The sequence below is a fragment of the Muscardinus avellanarius genome, assembly GCF_963383645.1.
Source record: "Muscardinus avellanarius genome assembly, chromosome: 19".
Classification (NCBI taxonomy): Eukaryota; Metazoa; Chordata; class Mammalia; order Rodentia; family Gliridae; genus Muscardinus; species Muscardinus avellanarius.
In genome coordinates this window covers 10,068,290-10,091,204 of record NC_137805.1, presented here as the reverse complement: position 1 = coordinate 10,091,204, position 22,915 = coordinate 10,068,290, and the positions used below count along the sequence as shown (strand labels likewise).

The 22,915-nt window shown below is 41.4% G+C and overlaps 1 protein-coding gene across 2 annotated transcripts in view; it reads left to right on the top strand.

Annotated features, from left to right (window-relative positions):
* Positions 1 to 395: 395 nt before the first annotated feature.
* Positions 396 to 22,915, top strand: part of PLCB1 (phospholipase C beta 1) — a gene marked incomplete at both ends in the record, with an annotated part of 756,028 nt that continues 733,508 nt past the window's right edge. For both annotated transcript variants that reach the window (XM_080716836.1, XM_080716837.1), the window contains one exon: positions 396 to 494. In XM_080716836.1, the coding sequence (XP_080572962.1) occupies positions 396 to 494 (99 nt within the window). The remainder of the gene's footprint in view (positions 495 to 22,915) is intronic.

Here is a 22,915-nt window from a genome sequence, read left to right as displayed (position 1 = left end):
GCGCGGGCGGCGGGGAAGGGGCGGGAGGAGGAGAGGGGGGGCGAGCGTGTGTCACCGCTCTCCCTCTGTGTACAGAGGATGTGCTGAATGGTGCGCTCGGAGGCGGCGGCGGCGGAGGAGCAGGAGCCGGCGGCGGCTGCCGGCTCGGGTTGCCGGGCTCGGCTTCTCCCAGTCTTCGGAGGATCGGCGTCCACCGCGGGCTCCAGACCCCCAGTCCCACCCGGGGCATGGCCGGGCGCTGCGCCCTCGCCTGCTGAGCGGCGCCCGAGCGCGGTGCGGAGGCCGGGAGGCCGGGAGGCCGGCGGGGGAGCGGAGTCGAGCGCCGGGGAGCGAGGAGGGAGCCCGCGCCCGTCCCTGCTGCGCTCGCCGGGCCGCCGGAGCCCCGATGAGCCCAGATGGCTGGGGCTCAGCCCGGGGTGCACGCCTTGCAACTCAAGCCGGTGTGCGTGTCCGACAGTCTCAAGAAGGGCACCAAATTCGTCAAGTGGGATGATGTAAGTATCGGGGCGGCCCGGGCCGGGGCGCTGGCCGCCCCCCCCCCCCGGGCGGGCGGGCTGCGTGGGGGTGGGGCGAGGGGCGCGTTATGCAATGGGTGCGCTGGGAGCGGGCAGGGGCGGCCTCGGGCGCACAGGTGGGCATCCGCCGCGGTGGATGGCGGCGGGCAGGAGCCCCGCGCGCGCTCCGGCGTCCTCCGGGTTGAGAGTTGGCGTCCTTGCTGGATCTGCTGCGCGTCCCCTGAGGGTCTTAAGTCTTTGGGGCTCATGGAGCTGGGGCAGGCTGTGCCCGGTGACAGGTCCTGAGAGTTTGGAAAGTGAGCAGAGGGGAGTTGGGACCAGCTGGAAAGCGCTGGGCAGAGAGCGGACGCACCTCTCTGGCCCGCGAGCGCATCCCCGGTACCTCTTCCCCCCCCTTGGAAGAAGGAAAGGTCCCAAGAGTTGGGAACTGGCTGTGATTGTGGTTGCTAATCCTTTTGGCGCTTTTAGGAGTCGGCAAGCAGAGGGCTCAGCAGTCCAGCCGACAGGTGGTCGTCGATGCCAAACTTTAGCGCCTGGCTCCCGAGAGAGGGGCCCGAAAAAGATTTGGGGAGAACGCCTGGAGAGAAGGGTTAGCCGGCCATGAGGGTCGCAGAAGGCTTAGCGGGCCTCCAGACAGGCAGGCAGGCAGGGAGGGCTAGTTTCTAAGAACCAAGTTGGCTGGAGTCTTCAGTTTGAAACAAACTCTTCAAGACGCTCTCCTACAAATTATCTGAACCTTCTGCCAGGTAGGGTAGAGCCCAGCCCTGTCCCCAGGTGTCCAGTACTACAAGTGCAGTTCAGACCCCGGGACTTCAAATGACCTCTCCCCCCCTCTACCACAAATGCTCAGTAAACGTTTAAATTAACAAATCCAGCTGAAAACACTTGAATTTGGGGCTGAACATTATGGTATCAGTTTTTGTCCTGGGTGTCAGTCAAAGGGTTTGATGAAAAAACCCACAGGGGTAAACCTCAGATGTCAGTAGCTAAGGAAATTTAGGTCCCAATGACTAATACATCTCTTAATCAGGAGGAATTATAGGCGAATGAGGCGTTCCTTTCGCTGAAAAGATTTTCCACCTAGTAAATTATAGCCTGTTATCCTCCAGGGTATTTTTCTTTAATCTTCTTAAGCCAATTTCCACTGTCTGAAAACAATTTAAATATTCCAGGTAGCGAATCCAATTACTTAGCTGAGTGCGCCTGTGTCTATATTTTGTCCAGTTGGAAGCGCAAACGGAACTTGCAGTATGAGCCCCAGCTTCCTTGAAAGCTCATGCCAATTATTAAATGCTGTAGGCAAAGACGTAAACATGCATCTTTTCACAATGGACTTTGCACTTTTCTTTCTTTTTCTCCCAGCCTAATTGGACCGAATGTTTTTGTAAATGGGATAGAATCTAAACAATAAATTCAGACAAAGATTAAATGCTTTGTGTCAAGAAAAATAAAAGAAAATGCACTTTGGCAAATAAAACAATCTTGCCAGTTTTGAGATCCTTACTATAGAGCAAATGTAATGATGACTTTACTGAGAAAAAGAATGAGAAAGGCAGAGGGAAGACGAGAGAGAGAGAGAGAGAGAGAGAGAGAGAGAGAGAGAGAGAGATATCACAGAATAGAAAAAGGAGTTTGGCATAAGCTTTGAATTTCTTTAGAGTGATAACTTTAAACAAGTCTCCATAGTTTATTGTTTGGGAGAAAATAACCAAAGCCTGGGAATGAAGGTCTTAGTACGTTTTGAGATATCCACGTAGATGATCTGTAGGATGTTCACTTATGTAACAAATATTCCTTGTTCATTTAGCATCAGCCTTGGACTGCATCCTAGGGTGGTGAAGAACTTAGACCCAATCCCTGCTGTATGGGATCCTCTGTGCTAGGCGGAGGAGACGAAAATGATCGGGAACACCGGAGAGAAAGAGATTGTTAGGGCTGCACTGAGAGTCAGAGACCCCCAGAAGGAGGAGAAGGGGAACTCTCCCTGGGCATTGCAGCAGTAGGTTTCTGGAGAAGCTCTGTGGGAAGGGTGTAGCCACTAAGAAAAGAGCCAGCAGCACTCCAGGTTGTTTTAAAGAGAAAACAAAAGTCAGGTGTGAAGGCACACACCTGTAATCTGGTCCTTGGGAGGCTGAGACAGGAAGATCACAGGTTTGCGGCCAGCCTCAGCTACTTAGTGAGACCCTGCTTCAAAATAAAATGATAGTAATAGTAATAATAATGATGATGATGATGATGATGATGTAAAAGAAGGCTGGGAATGTATCTTAGAGACAGAAAGCTTCTAGGTTCAATCCCTAGTATCAAACAACAACAACAAGAAATAAAAAATGCAGACTACCTCCAGGAGAGAAGTTACCTGGATCATGATGAGTTACCCTGCAGGTGCTTTGTCTGTCTTGTTGTCGATGATCCGTGGGCTGAGAGGGACCTAGACTTTCTTAGGTTTGCCTTTATCTTCCCCTGGTGTCATCTCCTTACCTTGTCCTAGTTTATACAGTCAAGCTGGTTTGGTCTAGCCATTTTATTGTGGCTTTATGAGATTGTGCTCTGAAGACAAATGACTCCTAGATCTTGAGTCAAAGGCCTGGGTTAACCTGCGGGTGTTCTTGCCTTTCTGCAGTGTGAATTTCGGTAAATTATGAATCCTCTCTGAAGCCTTGCTGCTTTTGGTGCAAAGCTATGGTGATGCTGAGATTCCCTGTGGATTTCAGGTAGTTGGGAGATGCTAATGGGAGGAAGTCGCACTTCCCATAAAAACCCACACTGACCCATCTGGAAAGCGTGCTAACACTCAGTTCTCTGGGTCTCAGGGTCTCAGCTTCTAATGCAGGTCTGGGTTGGGGCTTAAGAATCGACATTTCTCACGGGGTCTTGATTTCTGCTGCTGCTGCAACTCAGGTGGGAAATCACACAGTGCAAAGCACTGGGATAAATAAGGTTTGTGAATAAATTTGGAAGGTGCAACAGACCGATGGTACAGTCTCCTCGGCCCATGTATGTTTTGACCGGCTTGTGAATTTTCTTTTATCTCTACATGTGCACTTTAGAAAGGTTCACCCATTGCTTACCTTTCCATCTTGGAGATGGAAAGCCCTCGATGACACAATCATGAGCCGTCGTTTTAGAGCTTGTGGAAGATTCTGTGATGTGTCCCAGGTGCTCAGGCTAGCTTAACTCTTACTCATACAGGTCTTTTGAATTGTTGCTATGCACTAACAATTATTCTTGAAATTTTCACTTGCTTCTACTGGGGCTCGTGAAAGGGGAGAGGAAAAAGAATTTTGAGAAGCTGCCTGGTTTGATTTCGTGTCTTTGGGCTGGACAGCTGTTTTATCTTTCCTTTGAGCACTGGCTTGGGAAAAATACGTGCTGTCCCCTGCCCTAGGGTCGCAGCCTCTTCGGGAAAAGTAAATGCTGGAAAAAAAAAACCTAAAAAATCTTTTGTACATTTGATCTCCCTTAAAAATGGGAGATACTGGCTTTCTGTACTATAAGAGGAAGAGTGAGTGAACTCAACACAGAGTATCCCTATCCCATTAGAGAGCATATCATATAAAAGAACATTAAAAATTATGAGTTTGGGGCTAGTTAGGATTGTGAGATTATTTCTTGTTCCTGAAGTGACTGAAACACCATAAGCACTGGTCCCATTGTCCTGGCCACCATACGGGATGGGAGATGTCACCCAGATGGTGCTGTGCTGTGCATAATTGGTTGGCTCCCTACCAATTCCTGGCGAGGCTGCGGATGCTGTCAGGGTGGTAGTCAAAGCTTTCTCATAGTCACTAACCAGGAGCAACAGACAGCAGGTGGATAAAGCAGGAACCCAGGCCCTTGTACCAGGCCAGGCATTAACTCTTTTGCTGCCTGATCGTGGGGAGGTCGGGGGCGGGTGGGGAGGAAATCTGGAATATTTCAATACTTGAAAACTAGTGATTGTGTATATAGTCTCAACACCAAGGCTAAGTCTATCCTGAATTCGGCAAGCAGATAAAGAATTGACATATCGTGGCTACCTGTTTTGCTAAGGACACTAAAAGAAGCAACATTTATATTATTGCTTCGATTTTACATTTTTATCAGGCTGTGGTGGTGGCAGGTGGGTCTAAAGGACTATAGACATTGATAGAATCCCAGTTAGTGGAGGGAGAGGTATTCTAGCTCAGCTAGGGAGCTGAGGAAATGACAAGACTGGGCCATCTCTCTTCTGGACCTTGGCTTTGCTCTGGATTGGAGTGATCTGAGAAGCAAAGAGGGAGGACCCAAAGGTGTACGATAGGTGATAGGCCTGTCAAGACTCAAGCTGTCTGTCTTCCAGGCCCAGGAGCCTGTCTTGTGGACCCACAACCTCCAGGGTTTTATTTGCTTGTTCTTCTTTCTCTTCTTGAATTTTAGTTTCCAAATTCAGATCCCATTAGAAGAAAGTTATCCATTGCATCCCAACCTCCATTTCCTCAGCTGGACCATGCAGATTGTAGTATTCCTTCCCTCATAGGAAAAGTGTCAAGATCAAGGCATAAACACATATGCATTGTGTCATATAGTACCTGGCACACAGGGAACCCTCAGTAAAATGTATTTTTTTCATGTTATTGTCCTCAGTAGTAAAAGGGACATGATTCTTTTTTCCTACTTAAATTGGTGCACTGCAGTCTCACATCTTAATGTAGTTCACAGTGATAGGGCCATGTGTGCACACAACGTGCACACAGAGTGCACACAACGTGCACACAGTGTGCACACAGCACTCGGAGAGCTTTCCCTTGGCTCACTGCCTACTCCCCAGCTCGCCAAACCATATTGAGGTTGACATCGGCATTCTCACATATGTACATGACATTGATGAAAGTGTTTCCTACATTAATTTTCCATCCCCCCTCACTATCCCTAGACCACCTCACTTCTTCCACTGGGGTTTCTCCTCCGTTATCTAAAAATCCCTCTTGTATCCCGATTATCCCCTAGCTTCTGCATATGAGAGAAAACAAATAACTATTCACTTTATGCGCCTGGATAATCTCACTTAACATAATGTTCTCCAGGTCTGTCCATTTTCATGCAGTTGTCATATTTTTTGTTCTTGATTGCTGCATAAAATTCCATTGTGTGTATATCCCATAGTTTTTTTTTTTTAATTTTATTTTATTGGTGCACTGTATTCATACATCATAGTGGGATACAAACTTTTGTAGACATACATGCACACATCGCCCAGTCAGCCCCCACCCGATCCCCACCCCATTCTCTCCCCATCCCTCCTTCCCAGGCTTGGCTTAGTGGTTGACATCTAGTATTATAGCAATTTATCCAAAATTAAAAATGATAATCTCACATAACAGTTTCATTTGTCTGATACCAAGCGTTTGATGATTTAAAGATAGCATTTCAATATTTCTTTTTGCTTTCTTTCTTACTAGAGCATATTTTTTTCTTTTTTTAGGTGAAACTATCATATATTTATATATTTATTTTTCAGAAAAAAATCGATCCTAATATGAAATATGAATTCTAGATACCCAAAACGATCTTGAAAAAGAACAAAGCTAGCAGATATATATTTTCTGATTTCAAACCATATAAAGCTACAATAATTGAAACAGTGTAGTACTGTTCTAAAGGCAGATATATAGACCATTGGAGTTAAATACAAGCCTAGAGCTAAATTCTTCCCTATATTGTCAAGTTATTTTTGACAAGGTTTCCACGAACATTTGGTGGTGGAAATAATAATCTTTTAACTAAATATTGTTGAAAAATAATAATTACATGGAAAAGAATAAAATTGGACCTTTACCTAATCCCATATACAAGTATTAACTCAAAATAGATAAAAGACCTAAATATAAATCTTAGGACTATAAACTTTTAGGAGAAAATCTGGGTCATAAAACCTCACAACATTGAAATTGGCAGTGATTTCTTGGATATGATTTCAATGGCACAGGCAACAGAAGAATATACAAACTCCCTAAAAAATAAAAGAAAATATTGTATATCCAAAGACAATGTAAACAGAGTTAAAAGTTACTAATAGAATTGGATAAAATATTTCCAAATGCTATATCTGAAGGTATATTAATATTCCAACTAGAAATCCTAAAAATTAACAACAATAAAGGAAAACAATACAACTTAGAGATAGGTAAAAGACTAACATAAATAATGAATCTCCACAGATAATCAATCTTAGTTGTCTGTTGGATGGAAACTCTTGTTTCTCTGGTTCTGGTGAGTGTTACCTATTTCTTCTTTGTAGTTAATCTCTTTGAGTATTTTCTCTAGCGCTGGTTTTGAAGACATAAATTCCTTCAGTCTCTGTTTGTCATGGAAGCTTCTTATTTCTCCATCTAATTTGATAGAAAGTTTTGCTGGATAGGAAATTTTTGGCTGGAAGTTGTTTTCTTTCAGAGTTTGGAATATGTTACTCCAAGCCCTTCTGGCTCTCATGACTTGGTTTGGGAAGTCTGGAGTGATTCTAATTGGTTTGCCTCTGAATGTCACTTGGCCCTTTGTTTTTGTTGCCTTTAAGATTCTCTGCTTAGCTTCCACATTGGTCATTTTGACAATTATATGGCGTGGGGATCCTCTTCTCCGATCCTGTCTAAAGGGAGTTCTATAAGTTTCCTGGATCTGTGTATCAACCTCTTGCTCTAAATTTGGAAAATTTTCTGCTATTACTTCCTTGAAGAGATTGTTGATCCCTTTGGTATCACTTTCTTTTCCCTCCTCTATTCCAATTATTCTTAGGTTAGCTCTCTTAAGATGGGCCCATATTTCTTCAATGTCAGATTCCTGCTGTTGGATACTTTTTTCTAGATTAGAAACTATGCATTCATTTTTGGATTGCTCATCTTCTAAGAGCAAGATTCTGTTCCCCATGTGGTCTAATCGGTTGTTTGTGCTTTGAATTGAGGCCTTTACTTCATTAATTGCATCCTTTATCTCTTTTTGGCTCTCTCTGAGTTCTTTTCGAAGCACCTCTATTATTTCTACAGTTATTTTCCTGATTTGATCTTCTAGAAATCTCTGATTTTCTGTTTTATCAGGTTCTGATGTTGTGGGGTTGTGCACATTCATTACTCCAGTGTTATTCCTCTTTCCCATGATTTCGGAGGTTTGTGCCTTCTCTGGGTTCTTCCCTTGGGTCACTATGGCTTCACTTAAGGTGCTCTGGATCTCGAGTCTGTATTATCTCAGACCCCACTACTCCTTTACTGGGTTGTATCACAGAGTCTCCGACCCAGGGAGTCGATAGAGGCTGCTTTAAACTATGGGGGGTGCCAGGTTGCACGTTCTCCTATGGTGTGATATCTCTGCCACCACCACTCCCTCACTGGGTCAAGTCCCAGGAGGCCCAATACTGCGATTTCTCCTCTGTGGCCCGCAATTTGACTCACTGTTCTTGAGTACGCAGATGTAGCTGTACTGGACTCGGTGAATTCACTGCTGCTGCCGCCGCCGGTGGCAATATGGCGCCTCTGCCACGCCCTCGGCCATGAGGCTGGCGTATTTTTTCTTCTCTGGTTTTGATTTCCACTCTGAATCCCTGCAGCGTGTGCTGAGCTCAGCCACTGGGAGCTTTAAATGCTGTCTGCGCCGAAAGATCCCGCCTGGCTGTTCTGCAGCGGCTCACCTGGCTTGCTGTAGCCGTCCGTTGAGTTCACCGCTGCCGCCGGCAGTATGGCGCTGCTGCCACGTCCTCGGGCGCGTGTGTCTCCTCTGTGGCCCTGAGCTCTGTTCTCAGTCCGCTTTCTCTCTGGAGCCTGGTGGTTTTTTTTGTTTTTCTGGTGATGGTGTTTTCTGGCTATGAAAGGCGCTCTTTTTGTGGTAATGGAGATTGGTTGTTAGCGGGACTCTTAAGCCCCGCTTTTCTCGGTGGCCATCTTCCCGGAAGTCTCCTCCCATAGTTTTGTAATCCATTCATCTTTTACATTTTTTTTTTTTTTTTTTTTTTTTTTTGGTACTGGGGGACGGAACTCTGTGGCTTTCTACCTCCGGGCTACACCCCCAGCCCTTATTTTATAATTTATTTGGAAATAGGGTCTCACTAAGTTGCTGAAAGCCTAAGTAGCTGAGGTTGGCTTCAAACCTGCACAATCCTGTCTCAGCCTCCCAAGCGCTGGGATTACAAGTGTGCCCAACCATGCCCGGGAAATTCATTCACCTTTTGATAGACGCCTAGATTGGTTTCATAATTTGGCTCTTAGGAACATGAGATTTTTAATCAATGAATCTATAGGTGGGAATGTACCACCTTTCTTCTCTTACCTTTATTGTGTGTTTTGATTTTATAGTTTATGTAGGGAAGAAAAATGTCAGCTTTTTACCCTTTTGTAAAATTTCAGATGTCTCAGAGAGAATAAATACACAGAGAGAATGAAAATTCAAGGCAAAACCCACTAATTTTAAAGCAAGTCAGTTTACAAATTAGACATTTTATTTCTGCTTAAGTTACAAATCATCTAGAAATTTTATTTCTATTTAAATTATGTATCTCTTTATATATTTCTATTTAAATTACATATCTACATATCTTATTTTTATCTCTTTGTACATTCTGTTTTGTAGGCATAATCTAACAGTCAAAAGTCATAATTGCTAGACTAAGTTGTTGTAGATTGGGGCGCCTACAGAGGTGGCTTTCTAACAAGAAGGCCAGAATGTCCCTTCTAAAAGAGCCACTTAAATATACCCACATATCTCCACTTTTTATGTCCAAAGAGCTTTGTGAATTTCTCATTGAAAGTCAATAATTACTATAATCTAAATGTAAGAATATAACTTTCTCTAGCAAGACAACGAAGGTGTGCCAAGCCCTCCATCAGCCTGTGACGTGCGTGGCAAATTGCACAGGCTGCATGTCCAGCTGCCCAGAGTGAGCATTCTATGAAAGCAGCACTTGAGGGAGAAGCAGCATCCTCAGCCCCAGGAGTTGCCCAGCATTCCTTTCTGGTCTCTACACCTCCCCACCCAAGGGTAACATTTATCCCAACTTTTAACTCCATAGATTGGTTTTGCCTGTTTCTAATCTACTAGAGTTATTTTTATTTTGAATGAAAACTAAACCAAACCTCTTCATCCAAAAGAATTTTTATTATTGCTGTGTTGACTCTCTTGAACTATAACAACACAAGTGACTTATTTTCAGTTTAGCTGGCCCTTGATTAGGTCCTTAACAGTCCTAAGGTGAAGACTTGAAAGTGCAGCAGCTGTAGTAAAGTCCCCCGAGGGGGAAATAGTTAAAGCTCTAGTAATTTAGCCAAGAATTGTTATGCCTACAGGCAGTTATTGGCATAGCAGAGTAGATTCATAAAGTACTATTTCCTGAATATATTTTTCTCTTATAGGTTTTTCTTTCTGATCTTTTTTTTTCTCTTCCCTTCCCTTATTGTTTTTTTTCTTCTTTATTGGTGGTAGAAATTGAACTCAGGGCCTTGAACATGCTAAGTATATGCTCTAGAACTAAGCTACACCCCTGCTTAAAAAAAACATTAATTTTAAATATTTTATTTTTACATATTAAAAATTGCAGTGAAATTTATACAACACAAAACTAACCATTCTAAAGTAAAAAAAAAAAATGTTTATGGTATCCTGTGCACTTATAATGTTGTACTAACAATCGCTCCATCCAGCTTCAAAATGCCTGATGCAGACATTTCCTACGTATGGTACATTAGGGTAATTTGCTTTGGCTATTAGCATATCTTGAATACTTCCCTTGAAAGTATAGCCTATCAATAAATAACTTCAAATCATATTTACCTGCAGTGATATTTCCATGGAGCAGGAACATTCTGCTTTTATACAGTGAACTTGGTAACCTGTAGTTAAATTTTTCTTATCGGGATTGTTTTATGTTATCATGAGCAGTTGGTACCAGCAGAAAGGGAATAGGATTGATTGTGAATTGTTGACTGACACTGTGGGTCTCCACTTAAATAACAAATCTCTGGTAACTGAAAATGCTAGTTTTCCTGTTACCTGAGCTAACATTAGGTTTATGCAGCCTTTCAGATGGCATCATAAATTCCAAATGCTCAGACAGATTCCATGGTCTAGTCCATCTAATCCTTTCCCTATTCCATGTCGGATCTGCTAATTAGAGCCATGTGCTTCTGTGTTTCAGTAGGCAAAGGACTAGAGACACATCTCTGAGATAATTTGCTCCTATTATCCTAAAGAAGCCATCAATTTTTGGAAAAAAAAAGAGAAAGAACTGAAATAGTAAATAGATGATGGTTAGTTCTTTAAGAGTCTTTCTCTTGTGCCTCTGATCTATTTTAATTCTAATATTTGAGTTTCTCTTTGCCATGTGCCAATTTCGATTTTGGAAATTTTAATTTTAGTTTGTATTCCAGGAAAATGTGCATATACATGTTAATTGACATGGATTCAATTTATACATTTATACAGAAACTAAGTGATAATAAATTGGGAAACAGACCATTATATAAAACAAGAAAAGTAGGCATTTCCTATTAAAACAGAATTACAAACATCCTACATCTGTTTTTTATTTCAAGGACTTTTTTAGTTCACAGTGTTTTGTTTCTTTTTATTGCATTGAAGTTTTATAAGCAAGTTTTTGGAGGAACAGATTAATTAGCAAAGGCAATATTTTTACCTGAACTAGTCATGGTCTATATGAGCACATAGCACTGATACCTAGAAGATTAAGATATTTCACTATTAAAATATCAAATTATCTGTGAAACTTGTCTATGAAATAAATATTGGAAAGTAAATTTGGATTCATTTTTATAGAGATCATATGATATCAAAAGAAGCTAAAAACCCACAGAACAAGTCTACAATTAGACTACTTGATTGAAAAAAAATTAGCTGGGCATGTGGTTTATACCTAGGAGGCTGAGACAGGAGGACTGCAAGTTCCCAGCCAGCTTCAGCAATCTAGTGAGGCCTTTTGCAGTAAGATCCTGATTCAAAATAAAAAATAAAATAGGACTGGGAGTATAGGTTAAAGGTATACTCCCCTTTAAGCCCTTTGGTTCAATACTCACTAACACACACATACACACAAACATGTACACGCACACGCACGCTAAAAAAAAATCAAGGAGACTAAATATGATATTACTCAGTTGTGCTGAACTAAATGTGTTGAGTCTCTACAGCTATTCCTATATCCTATTGGGACTTATTATAAAGTTATATTTACCCAAGTCCCTTGAGGCTAGTATTTTGTCTGCAAATTAAGTTCCACCAAACAGTGCATGTAAATGAAATTTGGTGGCTAGAGCTATGAAAGAGGCCAACTTCCTGCATCTTTTGGGTTGTTTCTTCACAGGTAAGGTACTGAAGAGTGGCATTTTCTGTGGCAGTTCTTCAGTGCCTCCAAGAGGCACAGGGGCATGGCCACTCCCTCCTTTCAGATTGCTCTTTCCTTATCTTCAGCTAAGTTGATGTGTTTGGACCCCAAACACCTTTCTGGATGTGATGAAGGCAGTAGTTCCCTTCAAGGGTCAGATCTATGGTGTTCTGGAATCATTGGTGGGGACCCAACCTGAAGCCCACTTCTCCAACTCTTTAGTGATTCTATCAAGTACTTAAATACCTGTATTAAGACCCTTTGCGTCTTAAATTCCAGAGAGATTTCTGTTTCCTGCACCAAACCCTGCCTATGTGGCCTTTTATAGTTCTAGGACTTCATGAATTTTAATCCTAAGGTGCAAGAGTCATTTAAACAACCAGTGTAACTTCTCCTATGATACTACATTTGAGTAAAGTGGAGTTCAGTAGAGAGAGCAAGTCCTAATAGCAGACACTTAAAAGGACCATTATTTATTTATGTTTATGCCCATTCAGTTATAGAGACCAATTTGGGTGGAGGGGAAAAGCAAGTGTTCTTCTTACCCTCTAGAGTGAGTTGTGACTTACTCAAAGATATACTACTATCAGAGTCAGAATCAAAATGTAAAACTAGGCCTTGTGTTCAATTCAAGGCCCTTTGCAGTCTACCATAATGACGCCGAAAGGGATCTTTTGGTAAAAAAAAAACTTCTAAGTTAAATGAATGCCAGGTAAAAGTCTTTGACTTTTTCAAAGACTTTCTGATTTTAGGATTCATACAAGTGAAGCCCAAATGATAACAAACTCATAAATACTGCCTTTTGCTGGATTGATTATTAAAGGTGGTCCCATGGCTTCTCATGGGAATCGTGGATCATGGAAGAAGATGGCCATGGTTGGAAGTGTAGAACATCAGTCTCTTGCTCCCAAGAAAGATCCAGGATTGCTCGGAATACAGATAATATCAACTCAGACTCCAGATCTGGATGGCCAAGGCAGAGAGTTATATATATGCTTTGTTTATTTTATAGCTAGCTCAGAGCTCCTGGGCTCTAGTTATAGGTTATTTATCTACTTGCCCTATGAATATTAGTCTGTAGCTTTGAAGATGCTAGTGTTCCCTCTCTTTCATGGACTGAAGAAGTGGTTTCATGTGTGTCCAGTTTCCAATGGACTCACACTGGGAGACAAGCAGACTGAGGCAGACCTGGATGGTGGCAACGTTCACAGGAGACTTTCACGACCTTCACCTGGGCATGTGGTCTTGAATGGAAAGCTCTACTCTGTACCCTCACATTCTATCTAAAATCTCCCCGAGTCCTAAAGGAGTCTGGCCTCTTTGAATACAGTCTCTCCATGTGTGTTTGAGAAGCATACTATTTACTGGCAATACAGAATTCATTGCAATCACAGCACTGATTTCCTTTAAGGCCTGCTTAAGGTTGAATCTGTATTCAATTTGATTCAATATTGGTTGGAAATTGTGGTGCTTAATGCATTTACTTCTCTTATTGTGATTATCAGTGGCTCCTGTTTTCTGAAAAAGATGCGCATATAGATAACCAATTAAATTCAGAAGTATTGGGAGTGACAGGACAAAATGTTGACCAGTGTGAAAACATTGTACCATGCTAAAGATTCACAAAAAGGGAAAGTAAATGTATCAGCTTTATTGCAATAATTAGAAAAATAGAAAACGAAGGCCAATAGTTCTAAATCTTTATTTATTGTATAACTTTCATGTACATAATTCCCTATGTACAGAAGCAGTAGAAGTACTCTTAATTTCCTCCATTATCATTTCAAGTTCAATATGCCGTGGCCACCTCCATCCTATCTCCTACAATTCTTCTCCTGAGAAAGCATCTTACCTTCTTCTATGTTCTGGTTACCGTCCTTCTGGGTGTCACTAAATCCTGGTTTTATTATTATATACCACTGTCCTCTCTTTTTACAGTGTCTGTGTACGTGTTTCCACTCTGCTGAAACTATCCTGAGAATGTAGCAATATGCCTGCACTAGTCAGCTTTCTGATACTATATCAAATCCCTGAGATAATCAGTTTATAAAGAGAAGATTTTTTTTTTTTGGCTCACCAAACTGGAAGTTTCTGTTGGATTGGGACTGTCACTTGGGGTGAGGTCTCATATTCTTTCAGAATCCCATTTTACAGCTCATGACCAAGGAGAAAAAGAGAGAAAAGGAAGGGACTAGCATCTCATAATCCTTTTGGGGGCATTCCCCCGGGGACCAAATGACTTACCAGTAAGCCCCACCTTCTGAAGGCTCTGTTGGGAAGTGGCTCACTTCCCAGTATTGCCACTCTAAGCCTTTAACACATGGGACTTTGGGGAACACTAAGATCCATACAAAAGCAATGTCTTTAGTAATAAAAGTCCCAACATGAAACATCTAAGTCCCTTAGATACTGTTGGTGAAATTGTAAATTAGTGCAGTTGCCATGGAGATCAGTGTGTAGTTTCCTCAGAAGACTGGGAAGGGAATCACCATAAGACCCAGCTATACCACTCCTGGGCATCTTTCCAAAGGAATTGCAGTCTGAATATTATAGTGATACATGCATATCCATGTTTGTAGCCCCGCAATTGGCAGTGGCCAAACTATGGGACCAGATTAGGTGTCCGTTAACAGATGAATGAATTACAAAACTGTGGTATATACATACAGTGGAACTTTACTTAGCCACAAAGAAGAACAAAATTATTTGCAGGATAATGATTGGAACTTGAGAATATTGTGCCAAGTAAAATTACTCAGGCTCAAAAAGTAAAGGGTTGTATGATTTCTCTCCTATGTAGGAGGTAGAGAAAAATTGGAAAACAAAAAGAACTTCAGATAAAGGAGGAGGGAGACCAGAAAAATAAGAGAAAGGGGATTTGGGGAGGGAGATGGAATTGGGATAAAAGAGACCTGATGGAGGAAATAGTTCAAACAATGCTATATGCACATATGAAATTATCAATTTCAATCTCAATAATATGTACAGGAAGGAGGAGGGAGTGGAGTGGGATCCAGAGGGAAACATATCAAGTGCTGTGTGCACGTGTGTGTACATGTGTGTGTATGTGTGTGCGTTTCTATCTCTCTGAACCTCATTCTGATGTGCACCAATAAAAGTCTATTAAAAGACCCATCACAATGCTCCCAGTCCTCCTTCATTTACCGTCCTCTCCCTCATTTCCCTCTCTCCACAATGAAAGCGTAGCTTCTCACCGCCTTCCTTTCTTCACCGCCCACCCACTTCTTCTCAGCCCTCTGAAGCCTTATTTCTCTTTGAAAATCCTCTTGCCATGCTATAGAACAACTTGCATGGCGCCAACTACAATTGACATTTCTTGGGGTCTTTCTGGCTTCTTTCTGCACAGGATCCTTCCACTCATCCATTTACCAATTCAGTATTCATACTTCAAATCTTCAATGACACCTCTTATAAGATATTGTGCTGATGTCACAAATTTATGCTGATTAATGGTTTGGTGCCTGTCCTCAGGGAGTTTGCCTTCTGCTGAAGGAGATGACGCTAATAGAATAGAGATATTGATATTTTATTATAACTGGTATGTGCTACAGAAAAATAAAGTACAACCGATTATAAGAAACATGGAAGATTTCCTTGGAGAAATTCTATTTATGAAAAGACCTGACTTATTTTTTAGTGAATAAGACTTATTTGTATTAATCAGGAAACTGAGTCCCGAGGAGTTTGGCGGTGAACTAGTGGCAAATAGGATTAGAATTCAGACACGGAGGCTGCATGAACATTTTCTAAGTATCACCAATGCATATGCATATCTTGCCCAGGTTCTCTTATCCAGGGAAAAAACAAAAAAAACAAAACCACTCAGGCCAAAGTATCTTTCTTAGTTCAGTGGCCACTTCCAACTCTGTCGGACACATACACATGGCCCCCATTTGTTTTATACATTAATTTGTGATCACAGTTTTGCATCATAATGCGGGTCCTGGTGATGATGATATACATGCACAAAGCACTTGGAAGGCTTCCCTGGGTCCCTCCCCACTGCCCCTGCCCCATATATAATATTGAGATTGCATTGGTATTCTCCCATAGGTACGAAGTGTCAATGGAAATGTTTCCTTTTTTAATTATCCTTCTCTACCCTTCCTACACCCAGACCACCTCCCTCGCTCCACTGGAGTTTCCTCTCCATTCTCTGAAGCCCCTCTGGTATCCTGATTACTCCCTAGCTTCTGCATATGAGAATAAACATATGACCCTTCACTTTCTGGGATGGGCTAATCTCACTTAACATAGTGGTCTCCAGGTCCATCTATTTTCCTGCAAATGACATAATTTTGTTCTTCTTTATTGCAGAGTAGAATTTCATTGTGTGTATATGCCACAATTTTGTAATCCATCCATCTGTTGATGGACACCGAGGTGGGTTTCTTAATTTGTCTAGTATAAATTTTTCTGCTTTGAACATAAATATGCATATGTTACTATAATGTTCTGATTTCAGTCCCTTGGGAAAGATACCCAGGAGTGGTATAGCTGGATCACATGGTGAATCCATTCCCAGTTTTCTGAGGAATCTCTCCACTGATCTCAGTAGTGTCTGCCCTAATTTGCAACCCTACCAGCAGTGTAATAAGATCTATTTTCTTACATCCTCACCAGCATTTATTGTTTTTTGACTTATTTATAATTGTCATTCTAATTGGATGTAGATGTAATCTCAGTGTATTTTTTTATTTGCATCTCCCTGATTGCTAATGATATTGAACATTTTTTATATATTTATTGGCTATCTTTATTTCTTTGAAATAAAGTAAAAGTAGGACTGAGGTCAACACAAGTAGAGTGAACTTGTGGGAACAATATATAGGATATTCCAAGCAGGCAAGGGACATGGGACTTTGAAAACCAGAGGCAGAAAGAGCAAGTTGGGATGTGGCTCATATATTGCTATATGGGTGGCCAGGGCTGCCTACATAGGGCTTTAGGTCTGGGGAGTTTTTGGACTTAGAGTCAGCAGAAAGCCAGTAAACACAATGTTTTCCAATTTCAGCATTACTGACATTTGGGGCCAGAGGATGGTTTGTTGTGTAGTTCAGACCTGTGTATTACAAGATGATAAACATCTTCCCTGGCCTTTACCTACTAGATCTCAGTAGCAAAACTCACAGTCATCTCTAGACTTTGCCAAATGTCCCAGAGAAACAAAACATTGCCCCTAGTTGAGAACCGACGATTGAAATGATATTCTTAACTAATTTTAGATATCTCATACCTTACTTCTTATATATAAACAAAGAAACACAGCCAGTAAAAAAGATAATCAACATCATTGGTCATCAAAATAATGCAAATTAAGACCACAGTGAAACTGTGGTGGTACACACCTGTGATTCCAGTCCTTGGGATACAGAGACAGGGGCATCATGGGTTGGAGGGAAGCACATGGTGACTTTTTGAGATGCTTTTTTAAAATAGCAACTAAAAAGGGCTGAGAGTGTAGCTCAGGGGTAGAATGCCCTGGGTTCAATTCCCAGCACTACACACACACACACACACACACACACACACACACACACACACACACACACCATGACCACCACCACCATCAGGTTAAAATGCAATTTTACACCCAACAAAACCCATCTTACTGGAGTGATTCGTTTTCTCATCTGATGCCCCACTTGAGGCAGAAGCATCTTCATTGACCAAGGATCCGGTATTTAACTCTGTTCCTTAGTTCTGTATCAGATGTTCTTCACATGGTATTAGAAGAAACGTACTTCCAACTTTTCCCAGTAGTCTGTTAAAAGGGAATATTTTTTTATCCTTGTCAGTAAAGGGAAGTATCTTAACTGTGCTTCTTTGTACTGTTTTGTATCTTCTACTCTGGACTTAATTGCCTCTCCTGCTTTCCTTCTTCTTGGGGAATTTCAGACTGGGACACCTCCTGGAGAAAGATGCTGCTCAGGGTTGATGCACATGGAAGTTTCACTTCCGGGCTTCTAATCCAGCTTTCTGGCATCACGTCCAAGACTGCCGTCAGTGTGGTTTGATTTCATAGTCAGGGCTGCATTGTTGTTTATGTTTGGCAGGCATCGCATTTGGTTTTCTGTTACCACTAGAATTCTTTACATCACATTCTCCCTCCAGTGGATACACTGCCACATTCCCCTTGACTGCTTCCTGATGTAAATCTTGGGCAATCCCTGTGGACTATTGCTTTTTACTTTCTTCATTAAATCTACAATATTGATTGGTTCAGAAGTGCATGTGTATATTTATGTCTATTTTTCTTGTAATAGGGTAAGAAGCTGAGAATCACTGTGAAGTCACAATTGTGGTCAACCTTGGCCAACAGACCTCTGACAGCGGTGCTAGGAATGCGCTGTGGGTCTGTGGACTGGTCCTTGATGTTACCCTTGAGCTTGAGGGCTTTGCTTTGTTTGCCATAAGGACGTACCACAGCCTGCGAGGCTCACAAAGCGGGGCTTTATTTTCTCCTAGTTCTGAAGGCAGAAAAGTCCAAGATCAAAGTGTCAGGAGGATCCCTTTCCTCTGTGGGCCAGGAAAGAAGGATGGGTTCCAGGCCTGTCCTCTTGGTTTGTAGGTGTCTAACTTCTCTCTTCTTTCCATGCATGTCTGTGTCCAGTTTTCCTCCTCTTTGATTAGATTGTGCCCGCCCTTGTGCCCTTCCTCCTTTTAACTTAACCATCTCTTTAAAGGCCCAAATAAGGTCACATTAAGAGATTCTGACAGTCCAATATATGACTTATTGGTGGGACGGGGGAGCAGATGGCCATTCATAGCATGCCTATCCTAGCAAATATAGCAACAGGGCAGTGCTGGATGTCTGGATTATTACACTTAGAGAAAAAACTGGATTTATTTTGTAATTAAATGTTAAAAATGAGACAGTAGCTACATACATAAAAAAAAATCTAAACTCAACTGGAATTGTTTGATGAGCATCAAGTATGCTTTATAGGAAGGATTTCTCAGTTAAGAGGCATCCCCATCAAGATTTAGAGCTGTTTTGTGTAATAAAAATGTAATGTGAGTCACAGAGGAACTATAAAGTTTTCTAGTAGCCATATTAAAACAAGTAAAAAAAAAACCCAGGTGGAGTTAATATGTTTTAATAACATTCTGTTTTGCCAGTGTTAAATAGAGTGTTTTATATACGTATAATATTATATATAATGTATATATCATATGTATATATATTATATAAAGTATAATATATACATGTTTTATATGTATACACATACATATAAAACACATCTATATATTTCATTCATACATACATACATACATATGTACATATATATTTTTCTTTCTGTATATCTTCCTGCACATTTTTATTTTCTGGTACTGGGAATGGAACCCAGGGGCATTTTACCACCGAGCTACACTCCCAGCCTTATTTTTTAATTCTCTTGAAAGAGGGTCTCACTGAGTTGCAAAGGGCCTCACTAAGTATATGAGGCTGGCCTCGAACCGCCATCCTCCTGTCTCAGACTCCCAAGTGCTGGGATTACAAGTGTGAGCCAACACACCCAGCTCTTGCTACACATCTTACTCATAGTAGCCACATGTCGGGTGCTCGGTGACCACAGAGGAGCCACAGTGGCATTTCCACAGTGTGGCTTCAGAGCCCGCACTCTCAACAAGGCCTGTAGCACCTCCAGGAAATGGCAAATGGTTCTTGGAAGACAAAAATAAAAATAAATAAATAAATAAACAAATAAATCACTTTTTTGGTACTAGAAGTTAAACTCGGGGAGGCATTCTACCTCTGACCTACACTCTTAGCCCTATTTATTTATTTATTTATTTATTTATTTTTCATTTTTATTTTGAAACAGGGTTTTGAAAAATTGTTGAGGGTCTTGCTAAGTTACTGAGGCTAACCTTGAACCTGCGATCCTCCTGTCTCAGCCTCCCAAGCATTGGGGTTATAGGTATGCATCACTACACTGGCCATAGCTTACTTTTTAAAAATATAGCATATATACATATACATATATATATGCTATATTTTAAAATAGTTATGCTATATATAAAGTTATGTTATATATATGCTATATATACTATATATTATATAATATGTATTATATATCATATAATATATAATATATAATATATTATATATATTATGCTATATATATTAAAAGTTATGCTATATAGCATATATGTTTATATAGCATATAAACATATAAACAGATATTCAGAATATCTGTCACATGAAAATGTCATGGGTAATGACTAAACAAATAAATGTCAAAAACAGCTCCTTAGTGTGCCAGTGATGAAAAATATGGAGAAGCTGTGGGCTAGTGTGTATATTTTGAAGGTTCATTTTCTCATACTTCTCTTATTAGCTTAACTGGGTTTCCTTCAGCAATTTATTTAGTCCAAGCCCTGGTCTATTTATCTGAGCAATGAGGCTAATATCATAGGGACTGCCTTTTAATGTACCTTATGCACAGACATGTGTTATTGAATGATAAGGATATAGTATCTCTGTGAAATGCTTCTTTAGACAATTTTGTTGTTCTGAGTACATCATAGGGTATATTTACACAAACCTAGATGATATAGCCTATTACACACCTAGGTTTTATGCTATAACCTTTTTTTTTTCTATTTTTAAATGTCCTTTTACTGGTGCATTGTAATCACATGTCATCATAATGAGGTTCGTGTGACAGGGACATACATGACCTAGTGCACGGTGAGCTTTCCCCCATCCCACCCCACTTCCTCCCCTTCCCTGTACATGATATTAAGATAAGCATTGATAATTTCATATATGTAAATAGCATTTTTTTATTTTGCAGTACTGGGTATTGAACCCATGGACATTCTACCTTTGAGCTATATGCCCAGCCCTAATTTTTATTCTTTATTTTGAAGCAGGGTCTCACTAAGTTGTGGAGGGCCTACTAAGTAGCTGAGGCTGGCCATCCTCCTGTTCAGCATCCGAAGTACTGGGATTACAAGTGTGCGCCACCACGCCAGGCACATAGCGTCATTTTCAGTGTTTTCTTTAAGTCTTCCTGTCCCTACTTCTCCCTCCGTAGACATCCTCCATCGCTCCATTGGGCTCTCTCCTCCTTTTCTGGAGTCTCCCTGGTATCCCTGTTCCTTTCTAACTTCCACATATGAGAGGAAACAATGGTTATATAGCCTTTTGTAGAGCAAAAGTCTGAAAACCTGTACAGCAGGTTACTGTATTAAATACCATAGGAAACTATAACACAATGGCCAATATTTGTGTATCTAAACTAAATATAGAAAAAGGTTCAGTAAAAATATCAGGCAATAAGACTTTTTCAGCTTTGTTATAATCTTTTGGGATCTCCGTCATACACGGGGTCCATTTTCACCCAAAATGCTGTTATATGACCAATGGCTGCATCAGAGCAGAAAATCCATGAGAAGCTTATACCACAGTGACTGGCTTTGAGCAAATGTTGAGAATGAATCCAGGATTATTCTGCCAGGGAACTTTAGAAAAAAGCATTCTGGTATTAGAAGTGAGTTTGGGCTACTAGTGCCTTTGTCTTTTAAAAAAATTTCTTTAAGCCGGGCGTGGTGGCGCACGCTTGTAATCCTAGCATTTGGGAGGCTGAGACCAGAGGATTGTGGTTTGTGAACAGCCTCAGTTAATTAGTGAGGCCCTGTTTCAAAATAAAGAATAAAACACCGGGCGTGGTGGCGCATGCTTGTAATCCCCGCGCTTGGGAGGCGGAGACAGGAGGATCGCGCAGGTTCGAAGCCAGCCACCCTGGCTTAAGAGACCCTGTTTCCAAATAAAAATATAAAAAATAGGTCTGGGAGTGTAGCCTGGAGGTAGAAGGGCTTCCAGGAACCCCAGTACCCCCCCCCCCACACACACACAGATTAAAAAATTGGGCAGGGGTGTAACTTGCAGGTCAAATGCCCCAGATCCCCAGACCCACACAAAAAAACATTCTTTAAGAATTATTATTGAGCCAGGTGTGGTGGCTCACACCTGTAATCCCCACGCTTGGGAGGCAGAGACAGGAGGATCGAAGCCAGCCGTGCTGGCTTAAGAGACCCTGTTTCCAAATAAAAATATAAAATAGGTCTGAGAGTGTAGCCCGGAGGTAGAAGGGCTTCCAGGAACCCCAGTACCACCACCAAAAAAAAAAAAAATTATTATTGATTTATATCAGCGCATTGATAAGCAAATTATTATCATATATAAAAAGTTACAGGAGCTGGGGATGCAGCTTAGTGGTAGAACTCTTGGCAAGCATGAGGCCATGGGTTTGATCCCCAGTACTGCAAACAAAACAAAAAACTAGTTCTGTGATAGAACATTTGCCTAACAATGTGTAAGGCCCTGAATTCCCTTACTAGCACTGTGCACAGAAAGTTAAAAATGTAGGCTAGCTGTGGTGGCACACACTTGTAATCTCAGTACTTGGGAGGCTGGCAGGAGGATCACGGGTTCGAGGCCATCTCAGTGATTTAGTTAGACCCTTAGCAATTTATTCGGTGTGACTGTTTAAAAAAAAATCTAAGAAGGGCTTAGAATGTACTTGGGAGGTACAATGCTCATGGGTCTAATCCCTTGTACTAAAAAGAAGAAGAAGAAAAACCTCCTTAAACAAGAGGTACAGGACTTGGTAATAGTAATTTGATCCCAACGAATGTTTTCTTGCTCAAATGTTACTCATTACTCTGGATGTTAATGTTTTGTGGGAGTCCTTTCTATTTGTTCCTTGACTGTCCTTTACTAGGTCTCAAGACTTTTTGGAGATTCAAACCAGCAGCTTCTTATCTGTATATGAGTCTTCACCATCGATGAGATAGGGACGGGAGTAAAATTGTTGCTTTCAAATAAAGAAGGGTAAATGTGAATTTATTGTACACCTTAAGGCAAGAGTGTTCATTCTCTCTCTATCCCCCCTTCTCCTCCTCCTTCTTTTCTTCTCCTTCTCCTTCTCCTTCCCCTTCCCCTCCTTCTCCTCCTCTTCCTCTTTCTCCTCCCCCTCCTCCTCCTCTTCCTCTTCTTCTTCCTCCCCTCCTCCTCCTCCTCCTCCTCCTC